The sequence below is a fragment of the Rousettus aegyptiacus genome, unplaced genomic scaffold (assembly GCF_014176215.1).
Source record: "Rousettus aegyptiacus isolate mRouAeg1 unplaced genomic scaffold, mRouAeg1.p scaffold_m13_p_6, whole genome shotgun sequence".
Classification (NCBI taxonomy): Eukaryota; Metazoa; Chordata; class Mammalia; order Chiroptera; family Pteropodidae; genus Rousettus; species Rousettus aegyptiacus.
In genome coordinates this window covers 78,043,711-78,062,124 of record NW_023416309.1, presented here as the reverse complement: position 1 = coordinate 78,062,124, position 18,414 = coordinate 78,043,711, and the positions used below count along the sequence as shown (strand labels likewise).

Here is an 18,414-nt window from a genome sequence, read left to right as displayed (position 1 = left end):
AAAATAATTTCCTATGAAGCATCAAAAATCTCAGAGATTTTAAAAACTCAGCAAAAGTTCCCTTCTCTCAAATATTTGGCAATGGCAGTGGGGCTGGCATGGCTGCCTCTGGCCCCAGTTTTCCTATTGCTGTGGCCCGGCCTGGCCCCCACCTGTGGCAGCTCCCTGACACCCACTGCTCCCTCAAGAGAAGGGTGAGCAGGAGTCAGAAGTTTGTCGGTGGGCTTCGAAGTGCCTCTGGGTCCCTGTCTGCAAGCTCGAGTCTTTGGTAACTGAGAAGGGGAAGAGAGGATAAGCAAAGCAATGGGAGGTGGGAGAGGTCCAGTGGGCACCTTCATCACCGAGAGTTCAGCCGTGGGGCCACCTGTAGGGGCAAAGACAGAAGCACAAGTAGTGAGCAAGAAGCAGACTGAGGTGCATCACACACTTGTCTTCACAGATTAGATACATGCAGTAGCAGCCTGGTCCTAGAGACTCTGATCCTGTTTCCACGGGACTCCTGGCCCCAGCCAGAGTGGGCCTCTCCTCCTACCCAGCACACTCCTAACCCCTCTAGGTCTTCCCCAACCCCCATGCTGCCCTCTTTATGACCTTTTGCACTGTGCTGGCTCAAATGGCCCCTTCTCTGAAGCCTCAATGGGCAACAGGATAAAAGAAGTGGTATGGTACCCAAGCAGTGCCAAGGAAACCTTGGCTACTAGATGCTCCACCCCAGAGCAAGGCCATCAGCGGGGAAGCAGGTGTTGCCTGCCAGGTTCCACTTACCACAGCTAGGTGCCCATTCTTGGCCTTTGTAATGAGCAGCTCTGAGCCAGGTGTGAAGTCGATAATGCCATCCCTGCCAGGACCCCCTGCAAATGTGATGCTGAAGGGAAGGGGGTTTGTGAGGACTGCCCATGTGTGTGCACACAGGGCCCCCTCACTGCCCCTAGCTGCCTCACCTGCCCTGGTTGATGTTTATGTTGTTCACACAGTCAGCGCTGAGTGCTGTCTTGGTCAGTGTCTCAATCACATGGTCACTCTGCAGTACCACATCCCCCTGGAGGACCCAGAAAAGGGGAGGGGTCAGGCTCTGCCCAGAGCTAGGGAACCCACCCCCATTCTGCCTCCCAGTCCCCAAAAGGGTACCTTCTGCTTATTGTCCTCACGCTGCACATGAAGCACAAAGAGGCTATCACTCAGGCTGCTAACGGAGATTCCTGAGGGGGTTGAACAGAGGTCAGGGATCAAGGGTCAGAACAGGGTCCCTCCCTACGCAGCCCTGGACTCTGGCTCACCGGTCAGGTTGGCGTAATCAATCCTCTGTTTGACTTTGGCATCCTCCACGATGACCACAGCACTGGGTGTCAGCAGCAGCTGCCGGGAACGAGGCTTGTAGCCTTTGCGGTCATATTTCACTACAGGCACTGCATACTGGAGACAGAAGGTGGAGAGAGGGGCAGAGGAGGAGCTGAGGGGGCTTCAGTGATAACCCCCTCACCCTCTGCCTGGGCCCTGATGTCTTCATCCAGCCCTTGGGCAGCAGAACTGTGCTGGACTAAGGGCTGCAGGCAGGGTCTCACCTGGATAGGCTCAGTGCCTAGGGCCTGCAGCACTTTGGGGCTGATCTCGTCTGCACCTGCAACCCCAATGGGGGAGAAAGAAGTCAGAGGAAAAGGGAATAGAATGGTAATGGAGGGTTTGAGCATTGAAAAGTAAGAAGCTCACCAAGCCGCGTGCTGATAAAGAGCCTGGGGACACTCTGGGGGTAATTATCCTTCTTGCCCTTGAAGATCTCACTAGCCACAGCTTTCTGATGCAGCTGAGGAGACAAGGGCAGGGAGGAGGAGTGTCAGAGGGTGAAGACGATCATGATGGGGGGCAGGCCAATCTCAGAAGCTAAGACAGCCTCCCTCACCCTCTTTCTGGCCCCAGCACCAGCAGGCTGAGCCCTGCCATCAACACTCCCATCAGCCCCTCCTCTACCTTACCCCCAGCTCCACCAACCAAGGCAAAGGGCTCCCTGGAAGGGTCATGACATCATTAAGGTCCAGGCTCAATTTGGGGGATAATTCCTCTCATATCAGGCCCTGGAGCCCCCAAGGTTCATCTTAGACATGGGATCTTAAAGTTTGCTGATTGCTAATACTTAAAACTACTACAGATCATCTGAACTGGGTGGGTCCTTTGGCATTACTCAATATTGAGTTGGCAAATACAAGGCACATTGGCCACTAATGTCTGCCTCCAGAACCATAGCAGACACTATAAATCAGACTGTAGCTGCAGCCTTTCGACACAGGGCTCTGGGCAGCCTCTACCAGTCCAGTGGAGTTCGCCCAGAAGGACTTACAATTTACTCCAGCCTCCACTTCATACATGAGGCCAAAGAGGGCTGGCATTTTTCGAGTGGTACCCACTGCTCCCTTGGCTAGTCTATGCCTGCCTCCTTGCTCTCCATACCTGCTGCTTCCACTCAGGGCTGATACTCCGGCAGTACTTCCACACCATGTTCTTCATGCACAGCTCCCGCAGAAGCTCCGAGGCCTGTGGACATGAGTGAGGTCAGGGCATCTAGATGGCCTAGCTCCCTTCCCTCTGAAGACAATAGGCATATGTCTGCTACCAGTCTTTGGCCTAAGCAAAACTCCCTCATACTGTACAACTCTTCCATTCTAGAATCGTTTTTCTCAAAATAGCTCATCCGCCACAGCCCAGTTCCAGTTTCTCTCCCTTGGGGAGCTCTCCTGATTGCTCTTATGGCCACATAATTATCGGGCCCATCAAGTGAGTGCTTTGAAGCTCCCTAAGTCAGTAGGTAGGGTCCACAGACCTCACGCAGGGCAGGTGGGGGCGTGGGCCAGGAAGTGTCCAAGACGTTCCGGGGCAGCTGGCGTCGCAGGTTGAGCAAAAAAGAAGTGCGCACATGGTCCAGAAAGAAGGCGTTCTCAGGGCAACGGGGCGCATGGCGCAGGATGAAGCCTCGTATGAGCCTGGGGGAAGGGGGCCCAGCAGAGAAGGGGTAAGAAGTCTGTCTCCTATACACAACCTGCTCTGCACCCCCTCATAGTACCCCAATGCTCACCGCCGGATCGTCTGTGCTGCCCACTTCCTCTTGGCAGCCTTCCTCCGTCCCAGTGTTCCCCGCCACCACGACTGGATGCAGATGGCTACAGAGACCACAGATTGCTGACCTCTATTGCTTTACCATGATGGCCCACCCTAGCCCCAGATCCTGCCCCTCCTGAAGACCCCTGGGCCAACAAACCTGATCGCTTTACCCTGAGGAATTTCTGCCGCCAGTGAAAGGCCCTCCAGGAGGCCTGGATCTTTGTGGCTGTGGTTGGGAAAGAAAGTCAATTGGCCAGAGCTCAGGGGAACTAGCTGTGGGCCTGGCTGTCAGAGATCACTGACTGGCATGAATGAGGGTGTGGTTGAAAGAGTTATTGACTAGGAGAATAAATAAGTGAAGGAGGGAACAAAGGAATGTGGGAACATGCTCAGAGTTTGTATCCAGAGGCATGTGGGTACTGGGGCTGGAGCTGCTAAGGAGGAAGGCAGCTGAATGTGGGCAAGGTGGACTTCCTGGAGAAGGAGCCAAATGCAGTGATTTGTTTCCCGTTGCCTAGAACAGACCCCACTGGGACAGGAAGGGTGGGGCCTTTCTCTCACCCAGGCTCTGCCGCCGGACCTCCAGGGCATCCTCTGTGGCAAACAGGGTCTTGGGGAAGCGGATGAAGATCTTGGTCCTGGGAGGGCAGCAGAGATCAGCTCCTGGTCACTATCCCCAAGCCCCACCCCACCCAGACCCCAGGCACAATCTCACTCACCTGCCCATCTTGTACTCTTCTGGCTTGTAGCCGAGGTGCCTGACCAGCACAGCCACTCCATCCTGGGGCCGTCCTGCCCATGTGGGCCATGTCTCTGGACACAGTGACTTGTACCTGGGAACAAAATTGTACCCAGGTTCCACCCCAGTCAGCACTCTTCTCTGGGGACCCAAAGGAGCCTTCCAGGGCACCTGCTGGATGCTTCCACTGACTGATAGCTTACAGAAAGCCTGGGAGGTTGCCGTTACCCCCATTTTAAAGATGAGGCAACTGAGGTATTCTCCTCTGCCCAAGATCATGGGGCAGGAAAGTAGCAGAGATAGAATTCACACCTGATTGAATCCTCTGTCCTCATAGGCTTTGACCATCTCTCCTCATGACAGGCATGTGGATGCCTGCCTCATTGACCCCTGCCCAGGTACTCCATGAGGGCAGAGATTTTGGGGACTAGGGTTCTCTTTACCAAGCTTAACATTAGGCCTACAACACAGGGGGACCCTGGTGTGGGTCTCACAGCAGCTCAGAGCCTCAGCATCATGTCTCTGAAATGGAGCCGAGAATCTTTATCCTCCCTCCCAAGACACAGGAGGCTCCCACCCTCCTGCCCTCTTTCCCAGCCACAGAGCCAGGCCTCGCCCCCACCTCTGCAGGAAAGCCTCGTATTTGCGGCGATAGGCAAAACCAGCTCTGCGCACACGCAGGTTCTCCATCAGCCCCAGGTACTTCACCTGGTGCCGGATCAGCACCTCATCAAAGCGGCCTGGGACAGAGGTAACAGGGTGGTTAGCGGGCTTGCACTGATGGCCAACTGCCCTTGCCAAGACCCAGCCACACAGGCCCATGGGCAGGAGGGGCCTACCGGGCTGTTTGGCATCATTGGGCTTGATGCAGCGGATATAAGCAGGCTCCTTAGACTGAAGTATTTCTACCAGCTGCAGGAGGCTCATCTTGAACTGGGTGGCAACCTGGTGAGCAAAAGTGAATGGAAGGTTGGCCTAAGTTGGGCTGAGGTCACTGATGCCTGGTGCAGCCCCTCCGTGGGACAGAGCAGCACCAGTTCCCACAACTACACCTACCCCCCATGCCCACCCTTACTTCCTCCCACCATCCCCCCTCACAATAGAGGAGGGGGCCAGACTACGCCCACCTGCCTCACTCTGGTTGGTGTAGAGACAGCAGTTTACAAAATTCACTCAGGTCTAAAAATCCTGCTCAGGTCTCCGCATTTCAATTCCATACCTCCTTTTGGCAAATCACTCTTTCTAGAATTTCAGGGCCACATTCCTAAATAATGTGTCCTATGCCTATGAGCTCAACCATTATCCATATGCACTGCCCTGCAGGACCTTCAAGGTTCTCAGGCCTGTGGGAGAAGCAGACTCCTCAACAATGACCTGCAATCCATTGTGGTCCCATTAATGACCACATGCTGGGAGGGTTTTGGGAGCACCAAGAAGTGGCAACTAATCCAGTCAGTGAGAGTAGAGAGCATCAGGGCAGACCTGGACATGACCCATTGGCTGAGATTAAAAGGATATGTAAGAAAGAAGATAAATGAATAAGTGAATGGTATGTAGGAGAGCCAGAAGGAAGACAGGAGAAAAGGGCATTCCAGGCAAGGGACAGCCTAAGCAAAGGTCTCATGTACACAAGGAGCTACAAGCTGTGCGTAGATCCAGGTGGAGAGTAGAAAAGAAGGTTAGAGAGGCAGGCAGAAGCAGTATCATGGCAGGACTCGAGTCACATTAGGGAGCCATGGAGGAATTTAGAGTGAGGGAATGATAGAAACAGATCTGACTTTTAGAATATTTCTATAGCAGGCATGTGGACGACGGTTGGTAAGAGCAGACGGGGAGCCAGGAAACCAGGCTGGCTGGAGGCTGGCTGGCTGGCTCAGGGGAGAGATAACAAGAATTGAACTGGAGTAGTGGTTGTGGGGAAGAGGCTGAGAGGAAGAAGTTGGGAAGTATTCAGGCAGCAGAAATAGGCAAGAGCCAGCGGTTGCTTGGATAAGGGACAGGAGACTGAGGTTAGGGATGCTACCCAGGTTTCTGGCCTGTGGAACTGGGCAGAGGGTGACCCCTGTCCTGAAATAGGGACACAGGAGTAGGCCTGGGGGACTAGGCAATCCAGGGCCCATTATAGACCAGTGGAGTCTGGCGTGCCTGCGGGCCACTTGGAGGACATCACTGGATACGTGAATCTAGACTTGCTAGAGAGGCCTGGGAATAATAAATTCACAGGTGACTTCACAGGCGGATACTGAGGCCAGAGGATGAGTGCTGGAGTATGGGTCGGGGAGCAGAAGGCAGAGTCCCAGGGAGTCAGACGCTGGGCAACACACTGCCTCCATTCTCTCCCTGCCAAACATGCCTCAGCCTGCAGCGCTCTGGCCTCTCCCTCCCTACTGCCCTTGCTCTTCCTGGGGCTGCCTTGGCCCTCTTGCCAAGTCCAATAGCCACACCTCTGTCCTCAGTTCATTGGAGCTCTCCCTACATTTGGCACCACTGGCCACACCTGCCTTTTCCTGCCTCTCTCCTCGACAATGTCACTCTCCCGTCAATCTCCTGTCTGTTTTTTATTCTGGACTGTGTATGTGTGTATTTGTGTGCTGCCTACAGTGCTCTCCCACTGCCTACAATGTTCTTCCATAGGACCATCTGACATGCACCTACTCATTCCCATGTTATCACAAATGCTTCCTCCTCCAGGAAGCCTTCCCTGCCCCCCTCACCCCTTTTACTCCCTCAGGCAGTTTGCTGCTCTCTATTCTAAGTCTCCAAAGCATCCTACACATATTTCTATCAAAGCACTTACACATTTCGATATCCTAAGTGCCTGCCGATATTTGCTACAAATGTCTGTTCAGTGGATGAATGTACACAAATGCCCACAGAGGGAGGCATATATATACACACACACGCAAACATATATACATATATATATGGATGCCCACACAGATATAGGTATACACACAGGCACACACAGAAGTAGGCACAGGTGTATCAACAGGCAGCCTCCTAGACACACGCAGATGTGCATACTGGCACCAACAAACACACAAGCTCACATGCACATGGCCAACTCCCAGGTTCATGCAGGCACTTGTCCATGCGTGCATGCACACACACGCCCCCTTGGGTCCCACAGCCTCCACACCGTCTCTGGGCGCTTCTTGTCACTGAGCTCACTCCGGTCGAAGCACTGGCTCATAATGGGATTATCCGAGCTGCACATGGTCTGTGAGGGTAGAGCAGGGGGTCAAGGTGGCAGTACAGGGAAAGGTAGGGGAGATTTCTAGGGCAAAGATCATTTGGGGCCTAACCTGGAGCCCTCCCCACAGTCCTCCTCACCTCCTTCAGGTTCCGGAAGAGAAGGTCATTGTTTTTATCCAGAAATCCTGGGAGGAGAGAGCAGATGTGAGGTGAGGAAGAGTGCTTCTCCCTGTCCACTGTGGAGACCTAACCCAAGGGTCCTCACCTGTCACACTGTAGGTCACTTCTCCAGCATAGTGCAGAAGGCGGAACTCTCCCCGGCCCAGAGATTTCCTGGTCCGCTGGTCGGCCAGCTTGTGCCTGGGGGTGACAAGGAGAGGTAGCTACAGTTGCATGACTGTGGCTGTTGTATGACTGCTGAGTGGTTGAACACTGCCCACGACATTTTAAGAATGGAGTGTGCCCCCCAAGACGTTACTAAAGTCTTACGCACGTTTATATTCTTTAGCCCATTTTCTACTTTTAAGAACTATTCTAACCAACTAACCAGAGACATAGGCAGAGATTTAAGGAACAAAGATGTCTGTGGCAGCCTTGTTATCCAACAGAAACTGGGAGGGGGGCCAGGGGTTCCCAGAGGCTGGGTGAGAACAGTGGGTATCTGTGAGTTAAGAGCCACTGGAGGAAGTGTTTTCCGGAAATTTTTCTGCTTGATGATATAGGAAAATACTCAGGATATAACATTATCCTGAGCCTTAACATTAATAGGTTCTGGACTTTAAATGAAACAATGTATAATGACATCAGTTTTACCATAGGTTAAATGATATAAACAAGAGTTAAGTGCCTACGCCATCTCATCAACGTTATTATAATATGATGTTGAATGAAATGAAGTTATTCGAGGACCTGCTGTACACAGTAAGTTCTCAACTATGAAAAAAATGTATAGAAAAAGACAGGAAGGAAATGCTTTGAATTGTTAACAGTGATGACCTATGGGTGACAGAACTGCAGTGGCTTTTGTGCACATTCCAGTTTTTCTCTAATGAGCAACATTATTTTTATAAGCAGGAAAAGGGTTTTTTCCCCGCCCCCTCTTTAATCAACTCCCCGCCGCCCCACTTCCACCCCTGACCTATGGATATTGTTGTTTCCCCTTAAGAACTGGATCTCTGAAGGCAAAGTCTCCTCCCACACACTCAGGCATGCACCTGGGGCCGCCCCAGGGCACTCGGGAGGCCTGGTGTACCTGGGGCATGGTCTGTGGCTCCACCTGGGGCACAAACCCACCTGGGGCATGAACCTAAGACCTTCTGCATGTAAAGCAGGGCTGCTAACCACTACACTATGGAGCCATCCACCAGGAAAAGGGTTTTAATGTACTATTAAGCAAAAATACTCAGGATGTTTGCATTCACAGCTCTGGGACTTACTATTTCCTGCTCTGCAACTTACTAGATGTGTGACAGATAACCTTGGACAAATGACTTCTCTTTGAGCCTCAGTAAAAAGGAGACAGCACCATGAATACCTCCCTCAGAGGCTGCTTCTGGTTAGAGATGATGTGCACAAAATATGCAGGACAGAGCTGGGACACAGAGGTTTGTTTCCTTTTCCCCTTGCCCTGCTTTAGGGGATGCCTTAAATAAAAAGCAATTTCCAAATAAGGAAGTTGAAAAATCTTAACAAGTTTCATTCTCAAAAAAGAACAAGGAGAAAGCCATGCTCCTAGCTTTTTCCTTTGTAGATGTACCGTGAGCTGCGGTTTTGTGTGCCTGTCCTTAACTTAGTACCTCCCCTGGTCACCTCCTTGTGGCTGGTGTTTTATGATTGTAGGGGGATCCCAGGCTTCCATAGGCTCTGCCCCAAAAGAGCTCTTGCCCCCAAGTGAACCCTGCAGCCTCACTCACGTCAGGAAGTGCGGATGGTGCTTGACTGTGTCCTCCAACTTCTCCAGGAAGGTCAAATCCGTGGCCTCCCCAGGGCGCAGACACTCTTCGTCCTGGGGGATGTGACAGAGTGATGGATGTATTGGGGGAGGGGCTGGAGAGCACAGGAGATTTAGGGGCACCATGGTGGGAGGCACAGACTCATGGGAAAAGGGCAAATCATAGGGACCTCCTACAAACAGCTTCCAGACCCAGCTTGCACCTCACCTCACCCTTCATGCACAGCCCTGCCCTGTCACTGCTCAGCCCCAAACTCTGGCCTTCTTTGGACAGGCCAGGAAAAAAAGGGGAAGGAGTGACGTCCTCCCACCCTGCTCCCCACATGAGGCTTTGGAGGAACAGAGGACTCACCAAAATGGAGATGATGCCCTTGAACTTCTCCTCTACTAAATCACAGATGATCTTGTTGTTGAAATACTGAACAGGCTCCCACTGAGGGGTATAGAAAAGGAAGGGACTCATCATGGGGTCCTAGTACCTCTCCTTGGGGGACTGAAGCCTGGCCTCCCTATGGCATGTGGGGACACTTGCAGGCCTGTACTCACCGCAATGCCCTCTGCCTCATATTCCTCCTGCTCTGACTTAAGGGTGAGCTCAATGAAGAGCTGCTGCAGCTTCTCATTGCAGTAATTGATGCAGAACTGCTCAAAGCTGTGAAGGAAGCAGAAAAGGCCATAGTGGCTCAAAGGGGGATAGGACCAGGAGCAAGAAGGAGATGGGTGAGGCCCCTGAGCAGCTAAGGGAAGAAACACCAAGCATGACCCAGGATGGTTAGGAGAGTCATTGGCATGAGAAAGGCAAGGGGACAGAGGAGAGGGACTAGAACAGGGAGACAGAAGAAGAGACAGGAAGGGAGAAAAGGCGTGCTGACCTGTTGTGCTGAAACACTTCGAAGCCATAAATGTCCAGGAGCCCAAGGACTGTGGTACTCCGCCAGCTGGGGCTCTCAGCGTCCTAGGGCCAGTCATTCAACCAAAAGCATGGGTCCCCAAGTCTGCCAGGCTCCAGCTCCCAGCCCCAGGCTTCCCTGGACTGCCCTCCTTGATGCCTTGGGAGCAGCCTGCGCCATGCCCTTACCTTGGAGGCCAACGACCTATTGATCTTCCCGACCAGCCAGGTGAAAGTGCGACTGTACACAGCTTTGGCAAGAGCATCTCGCGCATATGCGGCCTGTTCCAGGTTCAGAGGGCTCAGGAGCTGCAAACACAGCATGAGTCAAGGAGGTGGATACCAAAGACCCCTTCCCATGCCCCTCCCCTTTGGGCTCACACTGAACACCAGGGAAACTATGACTACTCTGTCCTTGCCCCTGGGGGGGTGCGTGAGGGTACCAGGGGAAAACACAAGGCCACACTAGAGGAAAGGTGGCACAGGGACAAGAAGCCTCATTCCTAGAGGTGGGAGTCTTGGTTCTAGCCTGATTCCATCACTCTCTTCCTCTGTGACCTTGGCCAGCTCCCTGTGCCTCTCTGAACTGCCTGCCTATGTCCTTCCAGCGTTGCTGAGAAGACCAGCTGAACAGACCAGGGAAGGGGCAATGATGGGAGTTGGGGCTGCCCTGGAACACCTGTACCCCTCACCTCACCTCTTGAGGCACAGGCTTGGTCTCACCTCCTCTCCCTTGGCGATGATCTTCCTATGTGTCAGGGCTTCCCGCAATGTTGAGCCATCTACACCAAGGAGCTGTCAAAGGAGGGGAGCAATCGTGAGAGTGCTGCCCCCCTTGTCCAGCTGCTCTGCCTTTGCCCTCTGCTCACCCTGCTCACCCTGGTCAGATACTTGAGCTGGTTCTCGGTGGTGACCTGGGCATTACTTTCTTCATTGGCAGCAAAGTGGATATTGCCCAAATGCAGGACACTGGCTACAATGCTTAGCAGATCCTGGGGGACAGGCAGGGGCAGATGGGGGTCACAAGAGGGGCTGAGAGCTCCATGAGGGTGATGAGCGATGGTGAGATGGAGCAGGGACTAAGGGGTAAAGCATCTGAGAGGAGAAGGGAGATCTAAGGGGAAATGGGTTATAAAAGTAGATCGAGAATTTCAGGGAGTGACAGAAGGAAAGAGAGGGTCCTCAGCAGAGGTCTCACCTCCACTTCATCCTCAGTGAAGTTGATAACCATCAGAGCCTTCCTGACGACCTTCCAGTCACTTTTGTCATTGATGGAGGAGACTTTAGCACACTGGCCCTGTAGGAGGAGCAAAGCTGGGTACCAGTCTTGGTGCTGTGCTCCTCACCTGCCCTGCCCACCAGCTACTCACCTTCACCAGGTACAGGTAGCTCTGGGGGTTACGTTCTAAGCCCAGCCTGCGCAGTGTCTCCTCCTCGCCCCCCTCTAGGAGCTGGTAGAAAATGTGGAAGTTCCTCTCCCCATGATTCTGGTGGACCACACGGGACTTCTCCAGAAGGTAACTGAGGATGTGGCCACCCACGGGGGCGCCCTGTGGGCAGAACAGGACATGGCGACTGCTCAGGGGGATTGGGGAATGGGGCCTATCTTTCTCTCCCCTGCATTCCTGGGTTCTAATTCCAGCTCTGCCACTAGCAGCATGGGCTCAAGTCTCAATTTTTTTTCAGCTAAGAAAGGAGGAAATTCAACCCTATCAACTTGGCAGCTCCACCTGGATGTCCAACAAGCATCTCAAACTCAAAAGGCCTAAAACTGAACTCCTAATCTTCACAGACTAGTTACACTGAATGTCTTCCATCTTGGTCAGTGTTTACTCCACCTTAGGTATTTAGACTAAGAAGTCTGCAGTCCTCCTGGAAGCCTCCTTTTTTCCCACACCTCACATTCAGAGAACCAATCCTGCTGCCTTAATCTTCAAAACCTCCAGAACTCAACTACTGCTCACCACCTCTACTGCTACCACACTGGTCCCAGCCATTGTCGTATGTCACCATGATTATTAAAGTAGCTTCCTAACTGGTTCCCCTGCTCGGCCTGGTGGTTCTTCAACCATCTATCATCACTAAAACAACCAGAACAATCATTTTAGGAGGAAAGTCAGATCATGACACACTTCTGTTCCAAATCCTCTGATGGCTACCTTCCGCTTAGTTTAAAAAATAAAAGTTATTACTGAAACCCTCGAGGGCCTGCACTATTTAGTCTCTTCTCCTATTCTTTGACCTCTCATTCTCTTCTCCAGATGCTCTGGCTTCCTTGCTTTAATACGCCAAACACCCTCCCACCTCAGGGCCTTTGCACCGACTATTCCTTTTACCTGGTCTCTCTCCCCCAGGTATCTGCACAGCTTGCTCCTCTGTCTACATCAAGCCTTTACCAAAATGCCACCTCAGTGAGGCTTACCCTAACTACCTTTAAAACAGCAACTGGTCTATGGCCATGTCACCCTGAACAAGCCCGATCCTGTCTGATCTTGGAAGCTAAGCAGGGTCAGGCCTGGTTAGTACTTGGATGGGAGACCACCTAGGAAGACCAGGTGCTGCAGGCATAAAAAATAAAAAATAAAGGATTGTAAGCTGAGAACCTCCTTCACTCTATGAGGTCAACCAAAGATAAGAATAAAATAAAATAAAACAGCAACTGCCCCCACTTCCTACCTCATTTTATTTTTTTCCCATGGCACTTGTCACCTATATTACATTTTTCTGTTTATCGTCTATCCCTACCAAGGGCAGGATTTTTGTCTGTTTTGTTTCACTGACATAGCACCAGCACCTGGGATACCACCTGGCACATAGTAGGTGCTCAATAAATATTTACAGGTGCCGAGAACCTGACCAGTAAGTGCCTACTGAATAAGAATCCCACCCCTGGCCCTGACACACCCTCAGGTACCTTGAAGTCAAACTGCACGTCCATGTACTTCCCAAACCTGCTGGAGTTATCATTCCGGAGGGTCTTGGCATTTCCAAAGGCCTAAGAGCGGATGGGGTATGAGGATTGCCGGCCTTCTCTCTGCTTCCCTCCCTCTCCTCAGATGCTGATGGCCTCTCACCTCCAGCACTGGGTTGCTCTGCAGCAGCCGGTCTCGAACAGCACCCCCTCGCTCAGGGGCTGGGCAAGTCTCAGCATAGAACTGCAGCAGCCGCTTGGTGGCCTCCGTCTTGCCTGCCCCGCTCTCCCCAGAGATCATCACGGCCTGGTCCCGGCGTTCCGTACGTAGTGCCCGGTACACGGTGTCAGCCACCGCGAACCTGGGACAGAGGCTCATTAGAGGCTCTGGGGGTAGGGAGCTGAGCAGCTGCAGGTGATGGGCGTCCCACAGGAAAGTTTAGGGGGGACCACTCCTATATCTGGTCAGAGTTCACTTGTGGATAGGAGCTGTATGTACCTCTGAGGACAGGGACTAGGGGACCCTCAAGGGTACAGGTGAGAGGAGATCCTTCACAGTTGAGGATGGAGTCACTTTCAGATAGGAGATGGAAAGGATCACTCCTGAGTGGGGGTGCTGTAGATCATTCAGGTGGACGTTGGGATCACTCATAGGTAGGGCTGAAAGGTCTCTTGGAAGTAGGGGTCAGAGGGTTGCTAAGGTTGGAAGCCATGCCACATAGAGTTGGGGGATAAGTCATGAGTATGAGTTGGAGTGGGAGCTGGGGAGGGTCTGCCCAGAAGGAGTTGAGTGATTCACCTTGGGTGGGGAGTGGGGTCACTCAAGGGTGAGGGATTGTGGGATTCCTCACAGATGTGAATAGTGATTCATCCAAAGTGGGAGGTCTGGGGTTATTTTAGAGTGAGGGTGACATGGGGTCATCTCAGATGGGGATGGGGAGTATCACTTACAGATGGGGTGGCACTTCATAGAAGCTGATGCCACGGTAACGCTCCATGTGCTGCCGGCTGTAGATCTGGAGGTCACGGTAGGGGTTGACAGAGACCAGGACTGGACCAATGTAGGTCTGGGGGGATCAGAAGAGGAGAGTCAGAATTTCCTCCCAGAGGCCCCTGACCCCTCTTTTCCCCTCAGCCCTGCCTCTGTTTTCTCCCCAGCACCCCCCCCCACTGCCTTCCCACTTGAGCCTCACGTAAATGAGGTTCTCCCGGAACCGTCGCCGCAGGTTCTCAATGAAGGCTGCCTCACTGGTAAAGTTCTCCAGCAGCACGAAATCCTGTACCCCTACTCGGTCGCGGGCGGTCAGTGCACTCTCCATGGTCACCCGTACTCCGTCACTGCCCAGGGCCTGTTGGAAATGGGCCACAGGAGAGGATCAGGGCCAGCAGGGTAAGGTAAGGCCACTTCTCCCCCTCCACCACAGCCTGAAGGATTGAAAGGGCAACCAGGGGCAGGTGGACATAGGAGATCTGGACGCAGGACACAGAACATCCAGAAGACAGACATTGTACATTGGGCCTGGATCACAGGAAGCTGGCACATGGAACACTGAGGACACTGGTCACACAGAACAGAGCCCTTAAGGGGCATATGGGACCTGGACACAGGACACTGGAGCATAAAGGACTTACAGGACATGGGAGCAAAGTCACCGAATCCAGGGAGATGCTAGTTTTGTGTAGAGAAAGAGGGGTCATGAGACGGAACTCCTGGAAAAAAGCTCTGTTGACCTTGGACAAATCCCCTCCTCTTTCAGGGTTGCTTCCGCCTCAAGGAGGAGGAGTTGAATTAGAACAGTTGACTTCAGGTCACTTAGCTCTGAGCCACGTGTGACAGGTGTTTTGGAGGACAAATGGCTCAGAGTGAATTCTGCCACGGCAGGTTGAGCCATCTCTCCTACCCCCATCCACCAAAATCTCCAGGGGGAGAGTGCCTAGGGACCAAGCAAGAGGCCACCCTCTCTGCCATAGGGGAGGGATCTCTCAGAGGGCCTTCCTTCGCAGCAGCTAGACTCAAAAGGGGGAACCTCCCTCCTATAGTTGGGCCACGCCCTCCTCCTCAACTGCCAGGCTCCCCAGACACCCTCCTTCACTGAGAGCCCTGAGAGGCCTCAAAGGGGTGGGGGATTTACCAGGGAAAGCCCAGCTACTTTCCAGGCCCACCGGAGAGGGACAGGCTCAACGAGACTTTCACTCTGCCCCATACTCTTCAAAAGAGATCTGGGTGCTCTAGAAAATTGACACCGAGTGTCAGAGAAGAGCAAGGTGGCGGTGGTAGGAGGGAGGTATAGATCCCAAAGAGGCTCCCAGGTCTTTTCCAACCACAGACCGCCCAGATCTCTGGCCCGGGGCTCCCATCCTGGTCTGACCCGGCCTGCCTCTCCCTGGCCTGTCCCTCAGTACCCCCCATCCCATTCTGTCCTGAAGCTGCTGGCAAATCCGGCCGAAGCTCCCGCCCCCTACGCCCTCTGGGTAATGGGCCTCTGAGCTCAGTCTTCCCCAAGGGCTACTTGACGCGCCCCAGGTCAGCGCGCCCCGCGGCCCTCCCTCCCTCGGCCTCCTCCCTCTGCAACTTTCCGGGACGTTTTTCCACCCGAAATTCCTGGGCCGCGCCCGCTTCCTGGCGGGGCCAAGGCGGCGCCGCCAGGCAGGGAGGGACGCCCGGGACCCCCCGCCCTGCCCCCACCTCGCTCACCGACGCCCGGTAGCGCATCCTGCCCGGCCGGCCTGGCGCCCAGTTCCGCTGCCGGTGCTCTCCGCCCGGAGCTCGGCGGTGGCGGCGTCAGCGAGGGAGGGGCCGGCCCGCCCCCCGCACCGCCCCCTGCGAGAGCCTCCCAAGCGCGGGACTCGCCGGCCGCGCCCGCCTCCCTCCGGGCTCGGACTCCGGGGTCCCCCTGCAGTTGGGGGATGGGGTAGGAACTAAGGGTGATCTCGGGGCGGGGCTCACGACGGGGCTCCCCGCTAGGCAGGGGCTCCGCCTGAGTCAGGTTTTCCAGGAGGGACGTCGTTGGTTCCAGGGTGGGGCCCGGAACCCGCGCGGCCGCCGCGTCTACACCGACCCGGAACTCACTTCCGGGCTTGTGTCTACACTATGTACCAGGCCAGGCGCGGTACGAGGGCAGAGACTGGTGGGTTGCGGAGGAAGCAGGATTTCCCTCCCCTCCCCCCAACCTCGAGTCCTGGCAAAGTTAAAAATAGAACTTAATGTCCAAATACGGCCGGCGCGCCCAGGCGGGCGGAGCCTGGGTGCGGGACTCTGTCCACCGCCTTACCCTCTCTGGATGGGGCGGAGGTGGGGGGAGGCGCCCTGCGTCTTTAAGCCCCCCCAAATCATTTTAGTGTCCTGCGTCAGCACAGAGCGCCTTTGCCAAGAGTGGTGTGTGCCCGGCCCCTATGGAGGTCTCGGTTTCCTATCTGGGAAACCCACGTCCGATTTTAAGCATTTCGGGACAGTACCCTTCTCCGCTATCCTGGATACCCAAACCAGGGCTTCTGTGGCCCAGGATCTCCTCATCGCTCCTCCTCCTCTGGAGGGGGCCTCCCTCTCTGGTCCCTCTGGATCCCTCCGTACTTCCTGTTCAGGATACCCTCCCTCTCCCAAACCAGCCCCCAGCAGCTCCAATCGCGCTGGGTTCTTGTGAAGCATCAGCCTGAGGGGCGAACTCTAGCTCAGATGCCACCGCTGGTAGGGTGTTGATAGCTAGTGCTTGCAAAAAGCTGGGCTACTTCTTAAAGCTGTATGACTGCGAGCAAGTCACTTAACTCCTCGGATCCTCTTCTTCATCCTTAAAATGAAGCTAATATCCGTCTAAAAGGGTTGTAGAGAAGGCTAAGATACAGCGCTAAAGCACCTCCCAGACCATCAGTAAACACCACTTCCCTCTTTTGGCCGGACATTCATTCCACACGTGCTTCGGACAGACCTACTAAGAGGGCCTGACTTTTTATCTAGTGGGGAAAGCCGCTCGGGCGTGTATGCCAGTTACAAAGAGCTCTCAGGACAGATAAGGAACCTGAAGCACAGTACGAGGGGCGCTGACTTGTCGTAGGGAAAAGAAGGCAGAGATGGGACCCAAAGCCCCAGCGCGCCCCACCCTCGGACCCGGGCTCCCGGAGGAGGCTGAGGCAGGTGCGGGCTGCCGTCTCGTGGGGAAGGCCCATTACCTCAAGAACAATAGCCCCGCCGAAGCCGCGACCCGGGGGACCCGCGGGGCAGGTGCCAGCTGGAAGATGGAGCCCTCTGGAGGGGGCAAGGGGACTGGGTGCTACCGCGTGCAGCTGGGAGATGGATAGGAGCGCAGAGTGAGTTGGTTGAAACGCCACCGGCAGAGGCGGGCTGACGGCGGGAGGAGACTCTCTCCGCCAGACTCCTGGGTTTAAACTCCAGAGGGAGCGGCAGCGGCGGACTTGGCCTCCAGCACACTCAGGGTGGGGAGCGCCTTTGAAAACTAGAGGACAGGGGGTCGAGCGAGCCCCAAGAGGAGGGAAGCCCCGTGCGGTAAGCGGGGACGGGGTTCGGGGACCCCAGGGGAGGAGCCAGAGAGCGGGAGGAGCCTCGTGGCCGCAGTGCCCTCTCAACCCATGGCACCGTCAGGCGTCTGGAATGAGGGGAATCCGTGTGCGGAGAGGTCCGGCCGGCCACCCCCTCCCCCCGCTCCAGCACCGCGAGCGGCACCGCCGCATTCCCTAGATGCTCGCTGGCGCCCCCGCAGCCACCGCCCGGCGGCGGAAGGAGGGGGCGTCTCCGCAGCCTGGCGTGCCTGAGGGCCAGCCCCATCCCCCAGGAGCCCCCACCGGCCCGGTCCTCCCCGCCTCCCTGGAAGGAAGCGCTAGCCGGGGAGAGGGGGTAGGGAGGCGAAGAACGAAGGGTGAGAGACACCGCGACGAAGGCTGCAGCGCCAGACGCTTTCTGCGTTCTGAGTGCTGTCTTACGGTACGCCCTTCAATGTCCGCAGTCAAGCCAGAAGTCTGTATTGTTACTCCCGTTATATGGACGGGGAACTGGCCTGGGCAGGTGAATGACTTAAGATCTCAGGACTAGTAAAAGGAAGGGTGGGAATGGAATAGGGAATTCTAGCGCTCAGTATTCTGAGGGAGCATAGATAGCCTAGGGCTGGCGGATTTCCAAGCTTTTCTTGTAAAGGTTAACAGATGTGACCTTTCTCAGTGACCCCGTGACTGCAGTGCTCAGTACACAACCCTGTCATTATTGTGTGACTATTGACAGGTGGGCCTTAGGAGTAGCAGTTCTGGAGTGTAAGTCATGGTCTTTGGGCCACTAGCATGGCCCTGGACCTAGGGGCTGGCTGAAGGCTGGGGTGTAGCCATGGCCCCTGAGTGACCTAGGACTTATTTCCTAAGGCTGCCTCTGGGTCTCTTCCCACTTGGGGAGATGTTTCCAATAGAGGTGGCGATGGGGCGGTCCCAGCAGATCTGGGTCATCCAGTGCCATTTACCTACTGTGGACCAAGTGCCCCAAGTCTGATCTTAGGAGGAGTGGGGAGGACAATGGACAGCCTCAAATGTTCCCCCAACACAGGGCCAGGTGAGTCTGGAAATGGTGTTCTAAGGACCCCCAGATCACTGGCGCAGTGCAAAAAACCATAGGCTATCTCACCTGCAGTGCAGTTCTGGGAACA

At 54.6% G+C, this 18,414-nt stretch overlaps 1 protein-coding gene and 1 pseudogene across 8 annotated transcripts in view; one reads left to right on the top strand and one right to left on the bottom strand.

Moving 5' to 3' along the window:
- The window catches only part of MYO1C (myosin IC), a 21,191-nt gene continuing 2,777 nt past the window's right edge, over nt 1-18,414 (bottom strand). For 3 of the 8 annotated variants that reach the window (XM_016138941.2, XM_016138948.2, XM_016138944.2), the window contains exons 2-32: nt 13,969-14,124; nt 13,727-13,842; nt 12,939-13,137; nt 12,779-12,859; nt 11,235-11,414; nt 11,063-11,161; nt 10,743-10,856; nt 10,588-10,659; nt 10,054-10,173; nt 9,848-9,930; nt 9,522-9,627; nt 9,328-9,408; nt 8,938-9,029; nt 7,290-7,384; nt 7,163-7,209; nt 6,969-7,049; nt 4,669-4,774; nt 4,452-4,569; nt 3,810-3,923; nt 3,652-3,728; nt 3,248-3,316; nt 3,065-3,149; nt 2,813-2,972; nt 2,443-2,526; nt 1,708-1,801; nt 1,563-1,618; nt 1,278-1,413; nt 1,129-1,199; nt 942-1,039; nt 766-865; nt 1-364 (exon numbers count right to left, since the gene is read on the bottom strand). In XM_016138941.2, the coding sequence (XP_015994427.2) occupies nt 338-364; nt 766-865; nt 942-1,039; nt 1,129-1,199; nt 1,278-1,413; nt 1,563-1,618; nt 1,708-1,801; nt 2,443-2,526; nt 2,813-2,972; nt 3,065-3,149; nt 3,248-3,316; nt 3,652-3,728; nt 3,810-3,923; nt 4,452-4,569; nt 4,669-4,774; nt 6,969-7,049; nt 7,163-7,209; nt 7,290-7,384; nt 8,938-9,029; nt 9,328-9,408; nt 9,522-9,627; nt 9,848-9,930; nt 10,054-10,173; nt 10,588-10,659; nt 10,743-10,856; nt 11,063-11,161; nt 11,235-11,414; nt 12,779-12,859; nt 12,939-13,137; nt 13,727-13,842; nt 13,969-14,124 (3,117 nt within the window). In that variant the 3' untranslated portion in view covers nt 1-337. Of the gene's footprint in view, nt 365-765; nt 866-941; nt 1,040-1,128; nt 1,200-1,277; nt 1,414-1,562; nt 1,619-1,707; nt 1,802-2,442; nt 2,527-2,812; nt 2,973-3,064; nt 3,150-3,247; nt 3,317-3,651; nt 3,729-3,809; nt 3,924-4,451; nt 4,570-4,668; nt 4,775-6,968; nt 7,050-7,162; nt 7,210-7,289; nt 7,385-8,937; nt 9,030-9,327; nt 9,409-9,521; nt 9,628-9,847; nt 9,931-10,053; nt 10,174-10,587; nt 10,660-10,742; nt 10,857-11,062; nt 11,162-11,234; nt 11,415-12,778; nt 12,860-12,938; nt 13,138-13,726; nt 13,843-13,968; nt 14,125-14,407; nt 14,864-15,461; nt 15,599-16,939; nt 17,226-18,414 lie in introns of those variants that run through there. The other 5 variants (XM_016138945.2, XM_016138946.2, XM_016138943.2 and 2 more) reach the window with 5 other exon arrangements.
- LOC118604591 lies at nt 12,313-12,431 on the top strand (annotated as a pseudogene).